The sequence below is a fragment of the Odontesthes bonariensis genome, chromosome 1 (genome assembly GCF_027942865.1).
Source record: "Odontesthes bonariensis isolate fOdoBon6 chromosome 1, fOdoBon6.hap1, whole genome shotgun sequence".
Lineage (NCBI taxonomy): Eukaryota > Metazoa > Chordata > Actinopteri > Atheriniformes > Atherinopsidae > Odontesthes > Odontesthes bonariensis.
The window spans coordinates 35,628,321-35,653,085 of NC_134506.1; the positions used below are offsets into that span (position 1 = coordinate 35,628,321).

Sequence of the window (24,765 nt, forward strand, 5' to 3'; positions counted from 1 at the left end):
GCAGGACATTGCTGCCTTCCCCCACATGCTGGCTGAATGGGGCGTGTTCTCACCTGTGAATAGCCACTCAATCACCTGGTACTTTACATGTGAATAGCGATAGGTGTGGCCTAGGAAGCTGCTGCAGTCTGAGAGTACAGAAAATCCAAAGATTTCTGTTCATTCTCTTTAAAAAGGGCCAGCTATATAATTTATTTTAATATATATATCTTTGAAAACTAGAAGTTTCAAGGTTTTTAATGGTGTCACTTATATGTTTGAATGACAAAAACTCACAGAGTTACAGATGTGTTTTTGGAGAAGTGTCAAAAATCCCGCCGGCGGGATTTAGACTCCAGAGTGTTAAGCAGATATTACGTATGGGGGATTTGTATAGCTGAATTCACATGTTTGGGACCCATCAACAACCACCCTTTGTGCACTGCACCTTTCTAACCCCACATGAAATATGTCAGGATGCTCCTTGCTGAGCACATAAAGCGCTCTGATAGACCAAATAGGGATTTCATACAAATAATTTAGTAGGAAAAGTGGAGGTTGTTGAAAGTCATTGTAAGGGACACATGAATGTCTGAAGCAGGTTTCATTGTAATGTGTCCAACAATTTCAGAACATTTCATGAATGTAAATCACATTATGATGCATGTAGAGATTTGCCAATGTCATTTTGATTCATCCCCCGAAGGTCATAAATGTCTGTATCAAAATAACGACATTCAATTTACTAGTTGTTCCAGTTTTGCCCGAAAGCCGGTGAAACATTGCGTTGCATTGCTAATTCTGCAATTCATCTTTCCTCTATTTCGGAGAGGACTTGTGGGGGCAGCTGGCTAAGCAGTGCAGACCAGGTTCCCCTTTACCCATTACCTGTTCCAGCTCTGCCTTGAGGATCTCATGGCATCCCAATGCAAGATGAGATGCACTCTTTACAGTATGTTGTGAGGCTCCTGCAGAGGGTCACCTACCAATAGGGCATGCATGGGGAGACCTCCAATAAAGGGTATCCAGAATGCCTCTTGATTGCATGCCTGGACCACCTCATCTGACTCCTTTTGACAGCAAATTAGCAGTGACTCTACTTCAAGCTCTGTCCAGATGTCTGAGCTCCTTACCTCTCTCTCTCTCTCTTCTCGGGTGAGTCCAGCTACCCTTCTGAGGATAATTCAGGCACTTGTAATTAAATTTCCTATTCTTGGCATCAGTCTACATGTATGGCCCGATTCCAATTACTACCCTTGGCCCTACAACTTGGCCCTATGCCTTTATTTTGCATGGACAAGGTGATACAAATGACACCCACTACAGTGGTTGAAAGTCTAGATGAGCAATAGATGACCACCGATTCCTAAAATTAAAGGTACCTTACCAAGCTGTTGACTCAAGTCACTGAACGAAGCTGAGATCAGAGAAAGAAGACCCTACTTCCAAATGAATAACTCTTTGTCTTTAATGTCTTGCCACTTATAGAAACGCAACTTAATTTCATATTAGTTTTGGAAGCTTTTTACACTCTCATTTCTACATAGAAAAATGTATGTTTCCGAATGTATTTCCTTACCCATATACATTTTTTTCTGCCTCTGACAGTGGGGGTAAGGCCAAAGAGGAGAAATGATTTGGGCCTTTGCTCCTTTTTATTCTAACTTCGAGACTCAACCCAAGATTGGTAAACTCCTTAAAGGAAAACGTCGGAAAATTTCAATTTTCCTATTTTCCCTGACACCTGTCCCCCAAAATCGATTTCTCACGCTGTTTTACATTATTCAACCCATAACCTTGCGCTCCCAGATTTTTTCACTTCTGGCCATGGGCGCAGCCATGTTCAGCCACATCCGGGCATATTTTATGTCAGAAATGCAATTCTACTTGTGCAGCGGAATTAAAATTCTACTTGTGTGGCGGGAGTGTGCTCTAACAAAGTGTAGAGTGTAACTTGGAAATACACAATGATTGAATACTACGTGTATAGAGTAGAATTAGAAATTATTTTTATTTCAACATGTATGTTCACATATATCTGTAGTGATAGTCTACAACTGCCTCGTCGGCGTGAAGGAAACCCTTGTAGGTCCCGTCCTGCGACTCATATTTATCCCTGATCGCCCATACCGCACAGGAGGGAATCACTCTTCGGAAGCGCTTCCCAAGTCTCCCATGGAGAAAGTAGGTCACCTGCCGGTAGGCCTGGAAACGGTACACAAGGTTGGGTATGGGGTCTGGAAACGCCTCACGGCTCGTGGATACAACCGGTGAGTCGTTAGCATTTGGCGGCGGTGTCGCGGCGGTGTCGCGGCTGCTGCGACAGCCACTTGTCCATCCTTATTTTTAGCCTTATCCGACCATCTCGGCTGATGGCTATAAGCTAACATAACTTGGATCGAGAGGCTGATCATGATCTGACTCGGACTCAGGCGAAACTTCGCATTCTATCTCCGGGTCCGAGTCAGACCAAGACAGTTCGTAAGTGTCTTCCATTGCTGTAGAAAAAATGTTTGCATTTCTGACGTCATGTTGAGTGAACATGGCGGCGCTAGGGAGGGAGAGCCAGAGCGGTATAACTTGAATTTCAAACATTCGCGAATGTTACTCTCTCGGGCTGACAAATGTAAACAAGGTGAGAAATCGATTTTGGGGAACATGTACCAGGGAAAATAGTAAATTTGAAACTTTCCGGCGTTTTCCTTTAACATCTCATTCCCAAATAGGGGGGACCAATACATTGTCTCCAAGTAGTGCACTGCGGCCTCACACTTGGAGGATTTGACTGTCAGCCATCTCATTTACTGAAGGGAGGCCCTAAAACTTGACTTGCCTTAAAATGTGCCTAGAAAGATCATAAACTGAGCAGGCTATGTTCAAGATGAGGGAAAAAAATTTGAATAAATAAAGAGGTTATAGTCCGTGGTTTACTGCAGCCGATTTGGTAAACCAGTGTAGGTGGCAGTATGCTTTTTCAGTCAAGAATATCTTGAAATCCACTTCCCCTCTACCTTCCAAGGGGCATAAATGGAAGGGGAGAAAACATAGCAACACAACTATTAAGTCCCTTTTTATGTAAGCACTATGAATGTCTTCCACAGATCCATAAATCTATAGCATTAGTTTGTCTTTCTTTGATGGGTAGCTATTTACCCCACTGTGTAGAACTGTTCTGAGCAGTTATAAGCCAATTTGACCATATCCCAACCCCGAACCAATCAGCTTGAAATGATTGCCAGATACATCAATCTGTATTCAAATTAACAGCTTTGTTGTACATATCTCATGTTTTCCAGCTGAAACATGAATTAACTCTTTATTGGTGTTTGGAAGCTGTCAAATAATAAGTTTATTTGGTGACAGACAATTGCCATTCAGCTGATCTAAAGGCTTGTGCGTGTGTGAATGGGGTGCTGCAGGGGCGTAAACAATGTGGAGATTTTGAATGTAGGGAGAAATAAAAATATTTAAAGACAAAAAAAAAAGCTGAGACGGAAAGAAAAAAAAGAAATTCCCTTGGTGACAGACAATTAGGGACTGATCCATTTTTTCCCTCAGTGTGGCTGTCAGCCCAGTCTCAGTCAATACAATACAAGTTATAATAGCACCACGTACTACCAGTCCATATGACCACAGTGTCCTCGTAGCGTCCATACAGATGACAAGCTTTGATAAATACATCCCTTTGATCAGTGACAACTCAGAATACAAGGCTATTTGTGCAGTGCTATCTGCTGCTAACACTGGTTATGGATTCAAAATGCCATGCTCCAAACAATCTACAGATAGGACATCATGGCTGGTGGTGACAAAAGATGGCATCATGGGACAGGCATCGCTATATATTTCCTCCGGGCTGGAACACACTGTGGTTAAGATTTCAATCTGTCATTGCAGCAGAGGCATGGGTGCAATCACATAATTTCCTTACTTATTACTCTTAATCAGAGATAATGCCTTGCTCAGCTTGCTGAAATGCAACTACTAACTCAAGTGTAAGTTTGTGCTGTATCATTAACAGGAAGCTGCACAGTGCGGAAGGGACGAAAGGAGGAAAACAAGGTATGGTATGTAAGTCTACACTGCTGCAGGGCTGCTATTGTTCCTGACAGCAGCAGAACAATGTGCTTGCAGATTCTGCATTGTGGTTAATTATGGTTTCACTAAAATAGCGAGCTCGCCTTTGAATGCAGAGAATGTCACTTGACGTCTGGTAATTTTGCTGTCAATCAGATTACTCCCTAATCAGAGCAGCAGTTTAAGCTATTTTATGACATTTCCAGAGACAATAGGCTGCACAGGGGAGGAAATGTAATTACCATCGGAGCGTGTGGTGAAAAATTAATAAGTTAATTTGCTGCACCAGCAGAGTGTCAACAGGAGAAGAAATGCCTGGAGATGTTCATCCACCGTGAGTGTCCGCGTAGAGGAGGCCCTGAAGACATGATGCTGCAAAGTCGATCTGTCATTCTAGCATGGACCTCAGCAGCTGTGCTCCAGTAGGGAGTGTTCGAAATGTTGACAAATCTCCCCTGTCCTGTAGCGTGATACATTGCAAGCAGCAAAAATAGATTGCACTCTACAAGAGGAAGCTTTCTACAAAGAGAAAAATGTCAGGCACCTTTGATAAATATCGACTTTGAATACAGCCCGTCCCAAATCTGCCCAGGGCCACTGCACTTGATATACTTATGTAGGAGCTGAATTATGAACCGTAATTCATGGTCTTGATGTTGGAGAAACATTCTGATGGTTACCAAATCATTGCTTTATCATCGCTGAGGGGGAGATTCTTGTTTTTTTTTTACTCTTTCTCTCTTTCCACTCAGATCAAGGCTGAGCTTTCGTGTGGGCTAGAGGGTATATTCTTGCTAATTGGCTACATCAATTTCACTTGGTTTGGAACAGTGCAACACCTCATTGCGTTCTAAATGTACCTGCATAATTTGGCTGCTCAGCTTGATGAAGGAGATTTTTTTTCCTGTTCTAAATTATTCTCTCAGACTGTCTGTGTCATTAATACATGATAAATTTCAGTCTCCAACACAAGCCCATCAAAGATGCCATGAAGAGCTTCTCATGCAAAATAAAGTGTTTGTTATGCATCCACCAGATTGTAAAAAAGGCATCTAAAAAGTGATTTTTTTTTGCTTGACTGTTTCAGAGAAAGTTATTTTTATTTATGAAGAATGTTAACGCTTCATAAGAGCTATCTGCACCTGAAGCATGGACTTTTTTCAGCTCGTTGTCCTGTGTCACGACTCAATTTGAGCCAAGCTTTAGCTGTCGAAGAGATGGCCTCACATTTGAGTTGAGAATACTTTGATACACAGAGGCGTTTGTGGTCGACTCAACGACTGCAAGGTGCCCAGATCATCAGCCCCCCACCACCGTGCTTGACAGTTGGTATGAGGCGTTTGTGCTGATATGCTGTGTTTGGTTTTCTCCAAACATGCTGCTGGGAATCATGACCAAACATCTCCACTTTGATCTTGTCTGTCCAAAGGTCATTGTTCCAGAAGTCTTGTGGTTTGTTCAGATGCAGCTTTGCAAACCTAAGCTGTGATTCTATGTTCTTTTTAGCGAAAGGAGACTTTTTCCTGTTAACCCTTCCAAACAAGCCATACTTTTTCAGTCTTTTTGTAATTGTACTGTCATGAACTTCAACATTTGACATGCTAACTGAGGCTTTCGGGGTAAACTTGCTTGAAGCAGTAGAGTGTATTTCGTTTTTCTCACACTGCTCCTATATTTCTGCCTGTTTTTTGTTGAATAAATAATGACAGAGTGTGCATGCATGTTCATGTGTTGTTGCTTATATGACATCGTATCGACCCAATTGGGCCAGATGAGTTTTTATCATGTCCTGATATTTAAAACTTTATACCCAAACTTGGGATGACACAACACTATCTGTCTCAAAGGATTAACTCTGTCCAGTCTTAATGCTTCACTACTAATACCACTCCATCTCAAATTGTTAAAATTGATGTTATGAAATTTTCTGTTATTTAATATATTGTACTATACTCTGGCAGATTTTTTACCAAAACATTGCATATCCCAGCTGAACTGATTGCCCCAAATATGGATAACTCACTTGCTCAGTGGTAGGTAACAAGATTTCATTCCAAGTAATCACAGCACCAGCAGGCTCCACTGATTAATGCCTTCAACAGCAGAGCAACATAATTTCACATTTTAAGCCTTTTAGTCTTATTCAGAAAATCCTAGACAGGTGAACAAATAAGATTAACTAACCAAAGCACAACTGCTGAGAGACAACAATACAGATGTCGTGGTGACTTTAGTGCTTATTTTTCTGCTGTACGTGCTTGATTGAGGGAGTTTTTCTTGAAGTGATCCTGCATTTAATCCTGAGCAAACAACACGACACATTATCATATTATCATATTTTAGCCATGCTGTCCGCATGTCTCTAGGCCCACCTCTTTGAGATATCCTCATTTTTGAGGGATGGACAGATGTAACAGCTTATATTTTCATGTTCCCCTGGAGATGACTTCAATGAAACTGGATGATCTTTGTCTTCATTTTCAAGGAAAACTGGTATCTACATGTTGAAACTCACACATTGTTCATCGCTTCCCCGAGCATCCCCACACATTTGGTCCAAACAGGAAAAACGAGCCACGACACAAGCCACCCTTTTATGTTTGGGAGCAACGGTTTCTGAAATACCTAGAACACTGTTATCATTTAAAGGTGGACATGTTGTTGCCTTCTACCGAGCACTTTGAAGTGTAGCCTGATGCATTTTATCGGGACTAATGCTGTCAGTGCTAGATCTCAACTTGGCTTGCATGTTGTCAGCTGAAATAATAACTAAACTGACTTATTTTAGAAAAATTAAAGAGCATTTTTTCAAACACACATTATGGTGCACCATCATAAGCTTGACTGAAGTGAAGATTAAGGAATGGAAATAAATATTGAAACGCTTTAATGGGACAAATGTTTTTAAGGAGCATTTAAAAGCAGGAATATCCCTTTAAACCTTTATCATTTGTTTTCCCCTGTAGTTGGACTTTCCAAGCAAAAAATGTATATGCGGCATCTTTCTCAGGAAAGGAAGATACGCATCTATTTAAACTCTGAGCAAACAAACTTTTTAGTTGGAAACATTTTACACATTATCTGACATGATAATCAATACAAGGTTCTCTACAATACATGTGAAAGGCCCAACGCTGGACTAACGGGTCAATTATCAATATTCTGACAAAACAAAACTTCAAACTAAAGAATATTTTTAAATTTGAGCAAACACTCGAGTACTAAGTATCTCCCACTAACACAGTGCTCCCTTTTTACTATCAAAGCAAATCGAGTTGTTTTTTTTCCTGTCGCTGCTGACTGATAATTCTCTTCAGTATTTATGAACACAGGGAAACGTTTAATCTTTTAAACAAAATGAATCAGAGATTCTTAATGTACCACCATTAACCCTGGTGATATTAAACATATACAGCCATGCAAATTACAAGATTAATCAAGCTAATTACTAAGAATCTACCAAACATTCTATGTCAACATATTTACCTTTTATGCAACATGGGCAATATTACTATAAGCTCTGAATGAATCAGGAAGAGATTTCTCTCCTCAATGAGGTACCTAGTGCAATTTTAAAATGAATGCCGCTGCTCTAATCCCCAATTCGACATTTCCTGGACATTTTCCACTCACATTGTACATTAAGCTGGATGGAGGAGTTGGTCATCCCCACTACATTCTCTGCAATGCAGGTCAGCTGAAAGTTGTTGTCGTCTCGGCTGATGTTAAAAAGAGTCAGGTTGATGGAGTGGATGTTCGGCCAGTAGACGTTGGACTATGGGAAAAGAGAAAAGGAGTGAATAGGGAGAAGGGACGTGTTTAGGCACATGACAGATACACTGTACAAGACATACTATCATACTGCTGGGGTATAAATTTTTTATAACTTAATTAAAACTAAGGTTAATTATTAATTAGTTAGATTCCTGCTAAAGGAAATGGGAAAGAGTCTGGAGGTGCACAGTACCTGTGGGAATTAAGCACTTCATTGATCTGGTAGGATCTCACTACCAGGGGTCTCACATTACCGGGAGCATGTGAAGACTGATACGGTGTATATTTGAAAACTCGCCAAATAAAAATCTTCCCCCTCCTGCCTTCAGTTGGCTTAGCTCCCAATCCTAAACACTTCACTCATCCTAATACAGTTTCTGTCTGTGCTCAAACATTACGCCTGAGGCTGAGGTGACTTTCATCTGTAAAGTCAGTGTAAGCATCAGAGACACAGATGACAAATATAACCACACAGCAGTTTCAGAGACCGCTGTTCTCTTTTAGCCATATTTCTGCAGGCCCTAGTGACCTCTCTCGGGCCAGTGCAACAGAGTCAGGATAATGGATTAGCCGCCTTTTTATTTTGGTTCAACCAGAAGTTCTCAGTCACACCAGTTGCTAATTTTGATCAAGGGGAGCTTTGTAACATCCAATAAGTTATTGCTGTGTCATGTAACAGTGTGAACTGCTGTTTTGTAACCTTGAGGTCAGTGTTTGGCCTTAACTGTCCGGGTCTTTGTGGAGGCTAAACCTGTTTTAGTGCAGGCTTATTATCACCTGGATTTATGACCCAAATGTTTAAAATTAACTGCTTAAACAAGTTTATTTCTGCTATTCATACAAAGAGATAAATAATTATTCTAAAATTCCATCCACTCTTACCAATATTTGTAACAAACACACTTAAAGAGAGGGTTAAACCCACAGCACTATAAAATGTACATCAGCTCCAAAACTGTACAAAGTCATGCTGAGAATAGCTTGCGACACTGCCTTTATGAGTTAACCTCTGGTTCTGACTCACACGGATCACTGACACAGTTGCCAATCATCATTAACACCTGTTGTCATGTGACCTGGCTCCTGCAGGTTTGAGTTGTCCATCTGGACTCTCCCAGGCACAGTCAGTAATAATACTTAACTGTTCACCAGAGATGACAGATTAAAGACAGCAAGAGCACTGTGCAGCCTGCCGCAGAATATCGGAGCAGTGAGAAATGCTGGAAGATGTGGAAAATTAGAGTACAAGCAGGGAAGCTTTTGCCCCAGTGCATGCTGGGATGCTTTCTAGAATGCTACCTATAGATCCTCAATAAGCAATGATAAAGTCAAACGATTGCTAATGAAAAATTAGAGAGGAAGACGACATGGTCACTGGATTCAAAGAACCACGTTATTTGAATAAGAACAGACATGATTATTTTAGCTTGATAACAGCAGCCTGTGACGTGGAGCAACAGGGCTATCTTTTTTAAGAGAAATTAGTGACAAAGTAAACAACTGACATGGTGCAAAAAAATCACTATACGTAACACTCGGTCACACCGCAATGACATTTTTGAGGCTTAAATTGTTTCAGATGGAGAAACGTCGCTCTTCCAAGCTACCCCTTTTAAGTAGTTGTTAGCTTAGCCCCCCTATCAGAATATCCCAAACTCAGAGCGCTCCGACTGCTATTTGCCATGGGTAAGACACTGACTACTTTACTTAAGCACAGAATACTTTATTTGTGCGTTTATGTTATTTTTGGCCATATGTGTGTGTATCTGACCAGGTGTGTGTTGATGGAATGCAGGCCGCTGACAGTCCAGTCCACTTCAGGCAGTGGCGATCCGGATCCATTGCAGCTCACCGTCACATTGTCACCCTCCATCACCAACACACTGCTGTGGCTCACACTGATCTCTGGTAAATCTGAAAGTACACAGACACAAACGTACACACACAGGAGCGTACGTTCACATGAATATACACCTGTCGGTGTCCTCGTATTTTCACACTAAATAAACAAATTGCCCTCAATAGATATAATAAAATCAGCACAAAGGAGGCAATGGAATACGCTTCCACACTCTTACATATACAAACACATGAAATAGACCTCCCAGGGATGAGTCACTGGTAGGAGATAATACTGTAGAGCCAACATCCTCTGTCAGAATCAACACACGGCTCACCACATCTGTGTTCACCCTCTGAACTCTGTCACACCTCTTCCTTTTTCCATCTCAACTCAACTTTATCTCTCTGATAGTTTCCTTTAATGCCTTCCTTACCTTCACCTTCTTTTCCTTACACTCCGCTCTTCTCCCATTCCCTCCCACCTCTGCTGCTTCGTCTTCCCTTTTCTATTTCTCCTTTTTGAACCCTCCCTCCCCCTCTTACCACAGTTGTGGATGTACATGTTGCGCAGTTGCATCTTGGAGGCTCCTTCCCTGCAGTAGAGCTGCTGGGTGTGAAGCCCCGCCTCTCCTCTCTGCTGCCACAGCTGGATCCAGCGGATGTCACAGCCGCAGTCAAACACCACTCCATCCAGTCGTCTTGGAACACAATCAAGAAAAGACACAATTAATGACAGCCACAACAAAAGACGAGCGAGAGGGTACAAGGAACCGGAGCGATGTGAAAAGCCTCAACAACAGCCAGAGACACAAAGTATTTGTAATGACATGGGCATCAGCCATGAAATGAGCAAAACTGAGAGGAAACTCCGACCATTTCAACTATTTAAAACCAGAGATGAAAATAAATTTTCAGTGATCTTCTTCCCTGTAAAGTTTATGTTTATGCATTTGGCAGACACTTTTATCCAAAGCAACTTGCAGGTAGGGTAAGTGGGTCTTGCCTAAGCACCTCTACTGGAGGTATTACCTTTCATACAGGGGATTTGAACCCAGGTCACCTACACGGAAGGTGCCAATCTTACCACTACACTATCCAGCCTACATTACCCAGAACACAACTGAAAGAGTGACAGTTTAGCCGAATATTACAAACATTTGTTGTGACTTGTTTTGCCTGGAACGTATACTTTCAGCTTAGCCTTACGATGGGCTACAAAAGAACCCACCTTCTTTTTGGTCATCTGTACTGTCAGACTTTAGGCAGCTTCCTGCTGACCCAATCTCTTTCATCCCAATCTTGTTTAAAATTTCTGCTAAATTTAAGCATTTTTTAAGTTGTATTTTCTTTTGTTTTCCGAACTGCAGTGATTTGGTATTAAATGGGAAGTTCGTTTTTTTTTTTTTTTTTTTTTAAACCTGGACCTCATTTCTGGCATAAAATACGTCAATCTACTCACCGATAACAGTTTGGTGAAAGTCGGCATCCTTCAGATGCTATTTTTTATCACTCAAGATCCACGTACATCCATACAACTGGAGAGAACAGGGCATTGAAAATGCAGCCTCTAAATAAGGCATTATCTGTCTTTATTTCACTAATACTTTAAGACGAATGAATGAATGAACGCTAACTATTGCACTGTTAGTTCAGAGCTGCCGTGTTGTTGTTATGGGGGGGAGCTTTCTACAACCGCGTCTAGTGGGATGACCTCATCGCCGCGCGCCACTGCTGCACAGTTTATTCACTCCGTGCTCTGTGACAGTCGGCCAACTTCACACGGAGTTTGCTCCTACTAGTTTTGTGCAACGTCAGAATATTTATCAGATTTTGACGACGTGGACGACAACTTTGAGTACGTTGGACGTCCTAACCGGAGTGAATGAGCTGTGCTGCAGCAGCGCGCGTCGATGACGTCATCCAGTTAGTATGGCTACACGCGTCCGAAATTATGACTAAAAATCAGCCTATTGAGACTATGTGCCAACTCGCAGTCATTTAAAGCATTTCCAGACTGTTGCTGTGCTCTAATAAAATCCTGATTTTATAGGCGCAGTGTCGTCTGACAAAATCACCGTTCAAGTAACTGAAAGACATCTGTTTGAATGTTTTCTCACACAGTCCACAGCTTCATGGCTTTATAGGCAATAATTGATTCCCTTCCAAAGCAGTTCCACTGGGACAGTATATATGAGAGTACTCCTTTTAACTGGCAAGGTCAAACTGTTACCAAAGCTCTACTAAACTATGCTTGTAAACAAACAGATAATTTTGTGTACTCAGGCTATAAATGTTTCATATAGTTGATTAGATTTGTAAAACAATTTTTTTCCTGGATTTTTTCCAATATTAATAACTATTGACAGTGAAATATGAATGGAATTATAAACTGTAACTTCTACATCAAAGGTCCAACAACAACATTTCTTTTACTTATGTTTTACAGGGTTGAAGAAAAGTATGAGATCTAAAGATGGTGAGTCCCCAAACAGAAGTCACCACACAATTATGATTTTTAATTTTAGTTTGATCCATTCTCATCAGCTCACAGAGGCAAAAACCAATGATAGGCATCCAAATGTGAGGATGTCACAGGTCAGCGGTGTTCAGGCTATCGTTCTCAGGCTGCATTAGCTGCAGACAGGTATCATTAGGTCCCACTGTGCACACATTTTACTCTCACTGCAATGTGCAGCAAAGTGCCACATTATTCAGCACAGTATGCCACCTTTGCATTCTGCATACGTTCCATTTGGAGGCTGTGATTGGCCAATTTGGTCAAGATGAATGTCTGTCCAAATGTCCTTGATGGAGGTCAATAAGACAAATGAATAACATGAATAATGTACGAGCAATGTTCGGCACACAGTATGAAGTCATGAGAACATAGTCCCATGGGTAGATCTCACTTTCCGTCTGCTGCTCACTGGATCTGATATTGTACTAAGAGCAGACTCTTCACAATCATTAAGACAACTTTGCCTTGAAACGAGGCCGGCTTCTTTTTTTTCTTTTTTTTCCCCAAAGGTATCGAGAAAGAAAAACTAACAATGGCAGACTCCTTCAAAGGTGGAGATTTCTGGATCTGGATCCAAAATCAGCACCAAAAGTCAATATTCCTGCTTCAGGGTTATTCTCCACATTTAAATAAAAAAACTAAAACTAAAATCCATCCCTGCTTTTCTGAGTCATCCTGCTAAAAAACAGACAAACCGTTTTAGTTACTAAATAACCTGCTTGACAAAGGTAGCAGCCTAAAATCTGAAAGTGTAAAAATTCCTTCTGACCTATTGTTTTCTGAAGCTGAAATTGTGTGTTTTTTGCTGATGAATCTGTAAAGTTGAAAATAATAAAGAAAAAAAAAGTCAATAAAGTGCATGGAATTTATGATAAGGGAAATAGGAGGGCACATTTTCCAAGTGCAGATATACTGATCTTCTTTTGAAACAGATCAGAAGACCACATATACAGCACAGATTTTTTACGAGGAAACATTTAGGAAAGACAGATAGCTCTCTACATGATGGTGCAGCGGAATATCTCAAGGTTAAAAGTTTTTATTTAATGCTGAAAAAGCAAACCGCAAGGGACTGAAGCTCACCGGAGCAGAACGGACCGGGCTTTCCCCTTTTAGTTATAATTATGGTCATTATTAATAATAACCACCACCTGCATACCTTACCCACTATGCCTCTAAGCAGAGCTCATCAGCGCCTGTACAGACACCGTACTTAAATAAGAAAATCCTGCATTTCAGACATCTGCCCAGCTGGTTGAAATACAACATAACTGCTGTGGATTTACAGTGCTACCACTCAAATCAAAAGGACAACAAAAGAAAAAAAACGACAGCTGGAAGTTGATAAATGTCTGAAGGAGAGCAGATTAGACATAGAAAGGAAACAAAGCAAACAGCAGTGTGACCTCAGATAGAGGTAGCTGCTAGCAGCATGGTGTTTTCTTCAAGCTGGCTAACGATCCACCCTGCTACTTCAGAGGAGAGGTAATGATCACCACCGGAGGCTGTTTTTCCAAGAAATGTACACACAGGTGCTTTGGCTGAGGAGCTGTAGATCACAAACAACAATAAGCCAGTCTGAATTGTGGCTCGCAAGCTTTGATCTCTGCTTCCTTTCCCCTGCACTGTTGTCAGGAATTACTTCAGGTTGTTTTTAATAAATCATTCCATTTTGCCCAATTTCATTACCACACCGCAGCTTCTGGGTTTAACTGGGTCTCTGGTAACTCTGCAGAAAGACGTGGTGATAGCTGCTAAATATTCAGATTACCATGTTGTTTTAATCTAAAAATATGCATCCATGTTGCAAAATACTTGTCATTTATAGTACTGTGACAAAGACTTAAATTACCCCTAATTTCTTTATTCACTACCCAGACAACAATAATTACATGAACTGGTTTATTGAAAGACATTCAGTTCAGAGGAAAGGACGGAGCCGTCTGTACTTCCTGAGAAGGCTGGGGTCCTTCAACATCTGCAAAAAACTGCTGCAGCTGTTCTACCAGTCTGTGGTGGCCAGCGTCCTCTTCTTCGCTGTGGTTTGCTGGGGAGGCAGCAGCAGGAAGAGGGACTCTGCCCGACTGGACAGACTGGTGAGGAGAGCTGGCTCACTCTCTGGTGACAGTGGCAGAGAGAAGGACCCTGGACAAACTCCTGTCTATACTGGACAACGCCCACCACCCTCTGCACAACACCTTCATCAGGCAGAGGAGTGTGTTCAGTGGCAGACTGCTGTCTCAATCCTGTTCCACCAAACAGACTAAAAAACTCTTTTGTCCCTCTGGCCATCAGGCTATACAACAGCTCTCAGTGATGGTACTTCTTTATTTCTTTACTATCTGTACGGTCACTTTATATTTTTACATTTTTTTGTAAATTGTTTAGAATTGTATAAACATTTTTATTGCTTTATTATGATTTTCTACTGGATGCTCTAATTTCTTTCGGGATCATTAAAGTATCTATCTATCTACCTATTTATCTATCTATCTATCTATTTGGTATGAGCACATCTTTTCACAGCCTGAACCCTCCTAGGCAAGCTTTCTTGTTATTTCTTCAGGTAGTCTTTAGGAATAGTTCTCCAGGCTTCTTGAAAGACACCCCAAAGTTCTTCTTTGGATGTTGGCTGCCTTTTGTTCCATTGTATGTCAAGATGATCCCACACTACTTCAGCAATGTCTGGGCTCTGGGGAGGATTCATCCCTCCATAAGACCTGTTGCCACTGACTTTCAGTCCACTACTTGTGTCATTTGGCACAGCTCAGCCTTTTCTCCCTTTTTCCCTTCCTTAAGAATGGCTGCTTGACAGCCACCTGTCCATGGAGACCATTTCTGATAAGGCTTTTGTCAACTGCAGATGGATCAACTGAACATCTAGATGCATCTTTTAGACCATGTGTCAGGTTTTTGCTGGATTTTTCAAATTTTTAAGACCTTTCAGATACTGTTTTTTCTGCTGTAGATAGATTTTTTTAGACCTCCTGCGTCTTCTTTTGTCCTCCACTCGTCCAGTTTCCCCAAATATTTCAAAAACATACTACAGACTATGCAACCACGCCAGGAGACATGCAACATTTTTTAACTAATATTTTACTGGGAATCACATTGTTGGTCCAAAAATAAAAACTTGTGTCTGTGATACTGCTTTTTATTCCATCTGTGCAATTCCAACAAATAGAAAAAAGAAATGAATACGAACAAAATATTTATCTTTGCAACAGGATGTTAATAACAAAGTACCTAAAGACAAATTTTTAACAGGGATCCTTTGCTAAGTTTGTCTGTAATGTGTCCGAGAATGGCAGAGGGAATGTTTTTTTAAATGCATCTTTCCTATAAATAGTTAAAGCTAAAGGTGAATTTTGAGTACCCTCAGAAAACTACTGCTCAAGACCACTTAGAAAAAAATACTCTTGACTGCTTGGAAGCAAAAATATAAAGAAATGATAGGTGGCTCAAGGTCTTTCCACAGTACCGTTAGCTTTACCCAAATTAACTTACCACTGCACCTGCATAGTAAATACTGATCGACATTATTTATCGCCACATGGCAGAAAGCGTTATTAAATGTGGGTCTTTTGTCTGTTTGTATTTTTTCATTATTGCAGCAAATATGAATTTAAGAAGCTTACAGACTATTATTGATAAACATTTAAAAATTGAAGGAGTTTAAATAACCTGGAGTTATGAATAAGCAAGCTGATAGCTTAGGCTAATTGCCAACAGCAGACAACATTTGTTAATTGTGGTCCAGAAAATTCCCAATTCTTTTTATCTTTGGCTACAAATGAGCGTCACAGTTAACAATTTTTATGATTTTACAATTCATGTATTGTTTAGAAAATGTTTTATTTCAAATTTGCAAAACATTTGGCCTGGTTTTCCCAGTAATATTTGCCAGCTGTCACATTAAAATATATACTGAGGCAGAATGGAAGACAATATTGCTTTTCTGCCTTTCTAAAAATTAATTTTTATAGCATCATCCTGTTTGTCTGTTCTAATCGTTGGAGCAGCACACTCATTATTATGATTACTTTTTCCTCCGTTGCACTTTCTATAAATCGTGTGTCGATCAAACAGCGAAGCTAGCGCTGTCATTTTATTTTTTACTATTATCATTTTAGAGTGGCAAAGATATAATTGAGATGTCACCCATCACATTGAATTCAAGCATCTTGAAGCAGCTGATTGACAAAAAGACACTTATTCAATAGCAAAGGGTGTAATAAACAGATGGAGCTATGGGACACGAGTGCTGCATCGTTGCTCTATCTCTCCCTGTCTCTCTGCAGTATCAATTTTTTATTGTACTGCAGGAAGTTGACAGATTAAAACTTTGACAAAGATTACTTTAAAATATATCAACGGAAATTAATTCAGAAAAAAAATTGAGTTTTACGCCATGTCAGATGCATGACACAAGCCTGTTTCACTGACCTTAGCAAGCAGCTGCTTTTAACACACTATGCAAAATGTATATAATTGCTTCATGGACCAAGTCATGGACTGTGAAGAAATAAATCAAAGTTTGGTTCCATCTTTGCTTCTGTGTAAGGTTGCAGCAGTTTGCTCGGTCAGTGTCCCTCCAGGCTCTTTCACTGGCTGATTTTGTTTTATCTATTTATTTTTTCAAGCCACTAAAGAATAATTTGTCTTAAGAGCCAGACTTGATTTTGGCTTATTGACAACACCACTTGCCCACCTGTGCTGCAATCATAGAGGAGAGAGGGTACACTCGAGTCAGGGCAGGAAAGGCTGCAAGTAGGAAAAATAGACTGTAAGAGCAAGAGCTTAATGCCGACTTTTTTTTTCAGATTTCACTTGGGACACTTAACATGCATTGGGTCGTTTTAAAAGGCTAATATTTTGAGTATGTGTTTATCCATGGAGATTGGTCTCAGTAAATGAGTAAAAATGGCACAAAATGGCATCTTTTCATTTTTCCATATAGTGACAAATGCACATTGTTGGTCACAATATTTTACCTTACGTGCTCTCAAAAACAGGCTGCACAGTGTTTGCATGGGGAAATTCTTTTAAACAAAATATCTGAAATACATGTTAATGAGAAAGACTATGCCACTATCCTATGTTTGAATTTAAAAAGGAAGAGCTCTAACATAGCCTACATACTCAATCAGATAACTCACATTTACATACAGGAAGCCATTTTGGAGGGGAAAGAAAATGGCATTAAAATCTGACAGAATGTGAAACAAACAGAACAATCTCTTCATCATTTAATTTTCAGCATTGAAATTAAGGCGTGAAAACTTTTTGTTCCATTTATCGCAACCTGTCTTTAAATTCCACTTTGCTGTATTCTTTATACTGTCATACTGTACATGTGCTGAGAAAAGAGGCCATTCTGAAAAAAAAAATAAAATGTGGTGGAAAATCATACCTGAAAACAGCTTTGGAATCCGTGAGCAAAGTTGATTGACTGAATGTGAAATTGTTGTTAGGGGATTCGTGGCTATCTCAAAGTCACAGAGAAGCCTTGTACAAAACAGGAGCATCAGATCAGTGCAAGAAAGCAGCAGAACACTGTGTGAGCACGCTCATCACAGTGCACGTCAAATTAATTGTTGGAGTGTAACAGTTGTGATATATTTGTGGTTAATCAAAGTAAAAAATCATACAATTTACTACTACATTGGTAGTGAACTACTTGCTAGTGAATCCTACAAATAAAAAAATAAAAAAGCCATTGGATAGAAATAATCATTTTTTTTTGTATATCTTCCAACTTACCTGATGGGAATCTTTAATGTGTCAACAGCTTGTGTTGCCAATTTATTTAAATCTATTGGCTTCAGTCAAGCCCTGAATAAGTAGTAACATTTGTTGGAAAGATTAAAATCTTGGCAAACATTTCTTCCACATACATCTGCTGAGGCAACATTATCACAAAGCATAGAGAATTATTTTCTGTCTGAATATTCAGATTAATTTATTTTTTCTACAATCCGGTACAATTACTAAAATATTCTACTGAATTAAATTATTTCATATAATGGAAAAAAGGTCATGCTGTTAGTTTCCCTATTCACGTTATACTTTTCTTTCTGTATGTGGTGTTGTATATTATTTGCACATGTGTAATATTGTAATATTATTTTCCTCTTAGTTTTATTGGTTTTAAATTTTGTGTTTTTTCCAAATGATCTTGTGTTGAATACTATGGTGCTGTACGGGGAATGAAGTGAAGTTCCAAAAATGTTCTACAACAACTTAAAGCCATAACCACAGAAACAAGGAGAGTGTAGTTAGTTGGAGACCAGTACATGATAAGTTTACCTTATATTTTTGAGTTTTCTTGTAAAATCAGTTTTATGATTTACCACGCAGCGTGATCAAAATTAATTTTTAATTAATTTCAACAGAATTACTGGTTTGATTACTGGTTTGAAGTCCATTTCGCAGTGACACAAATGTGCGACTTTGTGTTGGCTGTTGAGAGGCGGGATTAAAGAGGCACCAACAGATTAAAGGGATTCTGGATGCATATTGCTACAGGCAGAAGATGTCAGTCGCTAAACAGATATATATTTAAAATTCCCTCTTTTTGTCGACCAGACAGAATTAGTTTCCTTGAGGACTGACAGTATGGCTGACTGCTGCTAACTCAGCTTCCAATAATCTCCACGTATATCACCCTCTGAAGCCGCAGCAGCAAATGTAGAGTTTAGCCACCCCCTCAGCCTGCTGCAGTTGTCTGGCTTGTGGCTAGTTTGGGATGTGCGCCACGCCGCTGCGGTTCTTCGGCTAAAGGGCACGCAGACAAAAAGGCAGAGCCGATTATCTGTGTCTCATCCCGAGGCAGCACACAGCAGACGTCTATTATACGGCTTCAATGTGATGTTGGAGCCTTTCACTGGAGCCACAAAAGATTTGAGATTATTGAAATGCCCCCCCGATAGTATTGCTATGGTTAGTGATATTAAGATTTTGCAGGAAGTGTGCAATATCTGTGCAGCCGACCGAAAAACAAAGCAACTGTTGTGCTGTTGCACTTCATAGGGCTTGATAAATACTACCTGATAGAGGACTTAGTACATGACTGGTATGACCTAAATTATATGATATGACCGGTAAACATCGACTCATCTAACATGTTGAGATGCAGAAATTGACTCCTCCAAACCACAGAGACCTACACTTGAATCCACCTAGTGACCAGCTGCCTCCATGTTAAAGTAGCTGAATAAAAGATTTTTTAATCGTTTCACACCATTTTCGATTGAGGGAAACATGTTTTGCAGCCAGTTAATTATGTGTAAAGCAGGACTTCAAAGCAGAGCAGCCTCGGCCAATCTGCAATGTTTTGATGAATCAGCACGTGGTTTAATGGTGGTTTCAGATGAGAGTCAATCCCTCTTCCCCTTTTTGGTAAGCATGTGTGAACTGTATTAATTACCTATTTTTTTTTTTGTTTTCAGTATAACTGATATGTGCAGCGGTGTGCACACAACTTTCTACTCTAATTTTTATTCAGCTTTTACTCACAAAAATTTGATAAATCAATTGTAGTACCTTGAATTAGCAGTAAGGAAACATGAATTAATCAATGAATACATTGTTATTTGAAGCTTAGAAGGATCTAAGTTGTAATGCCTGGCTTAAAAATGACTTAATATTTATTACAGGGTCACTGTCACCCATGTGCTGCAGCTTTGAAATTGGTTCTCTTACATTGTTAAAAAAAAAAAGAAATAGAAAGAAATACAATTACATTAATATTGCCTAGAGTAACTGAGATAATACGGGTTAGTGTCACGGTCATGGCAAAGAGCTATGCTCTCCTTTCGTCACATAATAGGAAAATTGTTTCAGCTGGTTTGATCTTCCTCTATTTACATAATATCTGTGTGCTTGAGCAGGATGGGTGGGTATGTATCATTGATACTGCATTGTGTGCTATTCGAATAATTAAAGGCAACAGCTGCCCAGTGAGCATGCTTTATTTGGCATGAATTGAATGACTGGCACTTTTCGAGCTAATACGGTGTTGGGTGAGCTCACAGACATGGTAAAGGGAATAATGATGTCGGGTCCAGGTTGCACACGGACCATGATAGAGTGACTCATTTCCCATTAGCGAGGCCTGATTCCACATGGTTTCCTTCTTGCATAACGCTCCCAGCCCACGTCCGTGCCAACACGTCACCTCCTAACCAAATGCACCAAATAGAATAGACATAAACCCTCACTCCTCATCTGCATTCAGTAGGAAACGCGGACATCAACCTGGCCCTGCTTTTCATGTAGGACAACAAAGACACTATTTGTACGCATCTGAAATGGTTGCTTAAGAAGAAATAGGATTGCACGTCAGAGAAAATCGAGCCCTGTGAACTTCAAGAGTAAAGGCAGTATATGTGCTAGGTTGATATTTCAGTGTGTTGGAAATAAAGAAGACTGTCATTTCAGTAATTCAAGCTAATTTAACTGTTAAATTATACCTTACTCCTTAGTGGTTAAGATGGCAGAAATTGCCCTGAGTGTAAAATAAAGTTGTACTCTATAATAAATGAAATAATGAAAGAGTTGATCAATGTGGGCTTCTTCACTCTTTAAAGGGTCTTTAGTTTAATTTTTGTCACTATTCCACTATGTCATTACTCTGTAAATCTACATAATAAATTCATGTGGTAAAAGTCAGTAATAGTAACAATAATGAAGAAAAACAAGACTTTTTGGCAGATGAGTTACTTTGCAGATGAATAATTTTAGTATAAAATACATATTATCAGTTTTTAGCCATTCCTACTATATAAAGTACCACTCGATATGGACACTTAATCTTGACGGACAACATCATCAGAAAGCTAATGACACATTACAGTCCAGAGTCATACTGAATAATAAATATTATAGCATCATACTCGTAAATGCTGAGAATTTGACTTGACTTGCTGCGGATTATAATATTTTAGATTATAAAAGAACATGTAAACTAAGAATATCAATTTTAATTATTTTTTAAGTGGTGGTCTTTGTAGTTACAAGTAGTTGGTGTCTTGGCTGGAGTAGACATAGGTCAGTGCATGCTCGTTTTTTTGGGAATCAGGTTGGATTCACGGACTACACGTTTCAATGTGAATCATGTTACTATACAATGGAATACACAAGTGAATTTGGAGTCCACCTGGACCCAATGCAGATCTAGTTAGAGCAAGTAGTGATAACATTGCTGTGTTCTGTGACCTGGGTGGTCAGAATATAAGCTGCAGGACCCACACTGACAACTGCTCTGGTACTTAGCCAGCTGTAACCACTGCATAGGAATGAACACATTAAACTGAATGGAAAATTAAAGCAGGACTGTGCAGTTCAAATGTGAAGCTTTATAAGTCTGTCAGAAAGAGTGGAACAAAAGTTCTGTTTCCACTTGTTCAGTTCTGTGTTACACACCTTTTTCTTTTCTTACAGTGGTGGTGATTGGAGTGTTGTCCACGCTTTGACAGTATGCTGCCATTGTCATTGTGATGTGCGTCCATAAAAGAAAGTGAATTATTCAATGTTCTTTTTATTTTTTTACTGCCAGTTTACCTCGCACTTAAGCTTACCCCTTTTGTATTGACTGCAGTTAAATGTATATTGCTTTTTAATAACTTCCTGCTAGCAGGACTACCTCGTGTCATGTGTCAGTAGACATTACGTAAATATTAATAGTTCTGTGCTTCTGTCATTGCTACATCTATTCACACAAGAGGGCTGCAGTGGATTGGGATTGGATCTGCGTCCCAGGCTGGTCTCGACCGTGGACTGTGTTGCAGTACAGACATTCTGCATTTAGGAAAGGGTAGTAACAGAGTAAATGACTGTAAAAGTGACGCAGCATAACAATCTTCATTGTAGTGTTTCCTCTATCTTTTAAATGTAAAAGTATGGCATGCATATGAGCAGGGCTTCCCCTCTGTTCTGGTGCTGGTAGAGTAGCTGTAGGACTACCCAGATCAGCATTGTGCCATGCTCTCTGAGGACATGCCCCGCTTCTACCTCTGAAAATAGCACAATAAGGAGGTCTGCTTGAAATAGTCTTATATCACATCTTGCTATACCTCAGTTTTATGTGCCAGGAGGCCCACTATGAGCAGCGGCAGCGTTCAAAGTGTAGCCAAAGTTCAAATGATGGACAGTACAGACAGGCATAATGATGTGTAAATTACAAGCAGGTCGACATTGCAATGTTCTCCCAGGTGGTGTCAGAGCGAACTCATTTCAAAAACACAATGATAGCTAAAATATTCATAACAAACAAGAAAATGGGGTCAGATTTGCTCCTGCTACCAATCATTACATTTCTTTTGAGCGCATTTATTAAACGAACAAATGACTTATAAGATCACAGTCCCATTGTACAGCCTATAGGTTTGTTTGTTCACGTGTGCTCAGACAAATTGGAGGTTTTGTACAACAAAGACAGGAATTATAATGACATGCAGTGAGGACAATTTGTATCATAGCCAATAGTGTGCAGGCAGTGATGATAAAGTGCTGTAATAAAACACAAACAACAGCCAGCAAGACAGATGAGACTTACAGCTCGGAGAGTTGGAGGTGCTGGAAGAGCTGCCATGACAGAGTGGTGAGAGGATTCCTCGACAAGTTTCTGTTGAGGGGAAAAAAAGCAAAGTTACTGTTAAATTTAATTATGTCATGTAAATTGTTTGAAGACTGTCATGTCTGTTCTTTTTTTCCCACTTCTCGTTTTGATGATTTATTTCAGAAAAACAATGGCAAAGCTCTCTTTGGGTCATTTTGACATTTTATCTTCTTTTAAGACACATTTTTACACATTTTTTAAACATTTTTAGTTTTGTGAGCCTCCTGTTGTCATTTATAAAGTATGCATATAATAACAAGTTATTATTCATAAAAAAAAAAAAACTTAAGTTTCTCTGTGACAAATGCATTCGTTCACACTCCTATTCCTGCTCAGTGGCAGCAGTTAAAGTCTACTTTGGTCAATTTTGACCAGCTCTTAGCACTTCCAAACATATATTCCATCAAACTGCATTTTAAATTAAGTGAAATTACATCTTCAGGTCTCTCCAAAATTAATATGCAATGCTCAAATCTGGGCTTTGGCTGGACCATTCTTGGGCAGTCAGACTAGTCCCACCACCACTCCAGAATTGTCTTGGCTGTTTTTTTTTTAAATCTGTGTGGCTCATAACGATGTAAAATCACCACTTTCATAAAATGGGAAATCAAGAATTTCATTCATCCGCTCCTAGATGCTGACCAATCTCCATGTCTTTCCTACTCAAAACATTAAAACAGCATTGTGCCTGCGACGTAGTGCTGTATGAAATGTATGAGCAGGGTAACGGGCAGTGCTTTGTGTTCAGCTGAACACTGGCCACTATCCAAAGAGTCAGATCTTGTCTCTTAAACAAGAGGATCTTTCAAGTGTCATATATATATACCCAACAATGTCTTTCTCCTCTTTGTCCAGACCATACAATTTTACACAGGTGGACTCTATTATAATGTGCATTGCTGTAGCACCTCTTGTTCGATTTCTGTCCGAACAGCTTTAGTATAGACACAAAGAGGAAACCATACCTATCTTAGGTCCTTAGATCCTAGTTGCAAATATTTAAAATAGTACTGGAGAAATTGGTAATTTCTTTGCTTTTGGGCTACTTCTGTGGGGTGTAACATCACTATTAAAGAAGCAGGTCTGTGTGTGAGCCCTGAACGTGTGCAGCCATACACACACATTGATAGTCATGTTAAAGAGAACACTGACATGCCATCAAAAGTCTGCAAATACACAACAAGCGACCATAAAGCCAAACGTTGTGGTGTGGGGCTGGAAGCCAAAATTGTAAACAGCCCTCAGCCTCTGGGTGCTCTAGGGCAGTTTAAGGCCTGGGCATGTGCATAAGAAGCTTAGTTTACTTCAAAACAAGTCTTAAAGCACAGTTTTAAGGTTCACCAACTTCTCCAGTGTTGCCTTAAAAATCATGCTTTTGTTTTGTCATGAAGGATTATTGAGAGAAGTTTTTTGAAGTTGGATTTCTACAAAATGTGCCCAAAATATGTGTAAAAATTAAAATAATAAACAGAGGACTGCATTAACGGCTGAAAATAATGCAAAATGCAATTGTTAGAGAAAAAGGAATAGTCCTGGTTGAGCGGAGCTTCGGGACTTAGCCGACTCAATAAAAAAAAGTTGACTGCTTTCAAGTCAAATAACTCAAATTGACTTAAGGAACCCCTCTGGGTTCCTTAAGTGGAAGCCACTAAATTCGATAACAAATATCCAGAGACTTAGAAGCAATTTGAACAGAACCTTGAATTAAGCATATGAGCATACATTTAATGAATAATAGAGCTTCTCTGTGAGAGCCTTGAACGCAACAGTTTATTATAGAGCCCTGTGCGATATGACATTTTATAATGACAAATCAGTGTCTCAGTACTCTGTTACATCATGAGAATAAAATGACAGAGACTTTTCATTTGTTCATATATGATCATTTATCTTTATGATCTGGGTTATCTCAGTTTGCTTAGAGACAAACACACTCCCCATTATTGTTACTTTC

General features: G+C 39.7%; 1 protein-coding gene across 2 annotated transcripts in view; it reads right to left on the reverse strand.

The window, feature by feature from the left end:
* ntrk3b (neurotrophic tyrosine kinase, receptor, type 3b) overlaps nt 1–24,765 on the reverse strand; it is a 221,003-nt gene that overhangs the window by 113,697 nt on the left and 82,541 nt on the right. For both annotated transcript variants that reach the window (XM_075465609.1, XM_075465601.1), the window contains exons 4-7: nt 22,749–22,817; nt 10,216–10,370; nt 9,602–9,744; nt 7,690–7,831 (exon numbers count right to left, since the gene is read on the reverse strand). In XM_075465609.1, coding sequence (XP_075321724.1) covers nt 7,690–7,831; nt 9,602–9,744; nt 10,216–10,370; nt 22,749–22,817 — 509 coding nt within the window. The remainder of the gene's footprint in view (nt 1–7,689; nt 7,832–9,601; nt 9,745–10,215; nt 10,371–22,748; nt 22,818–24,765) is intronic.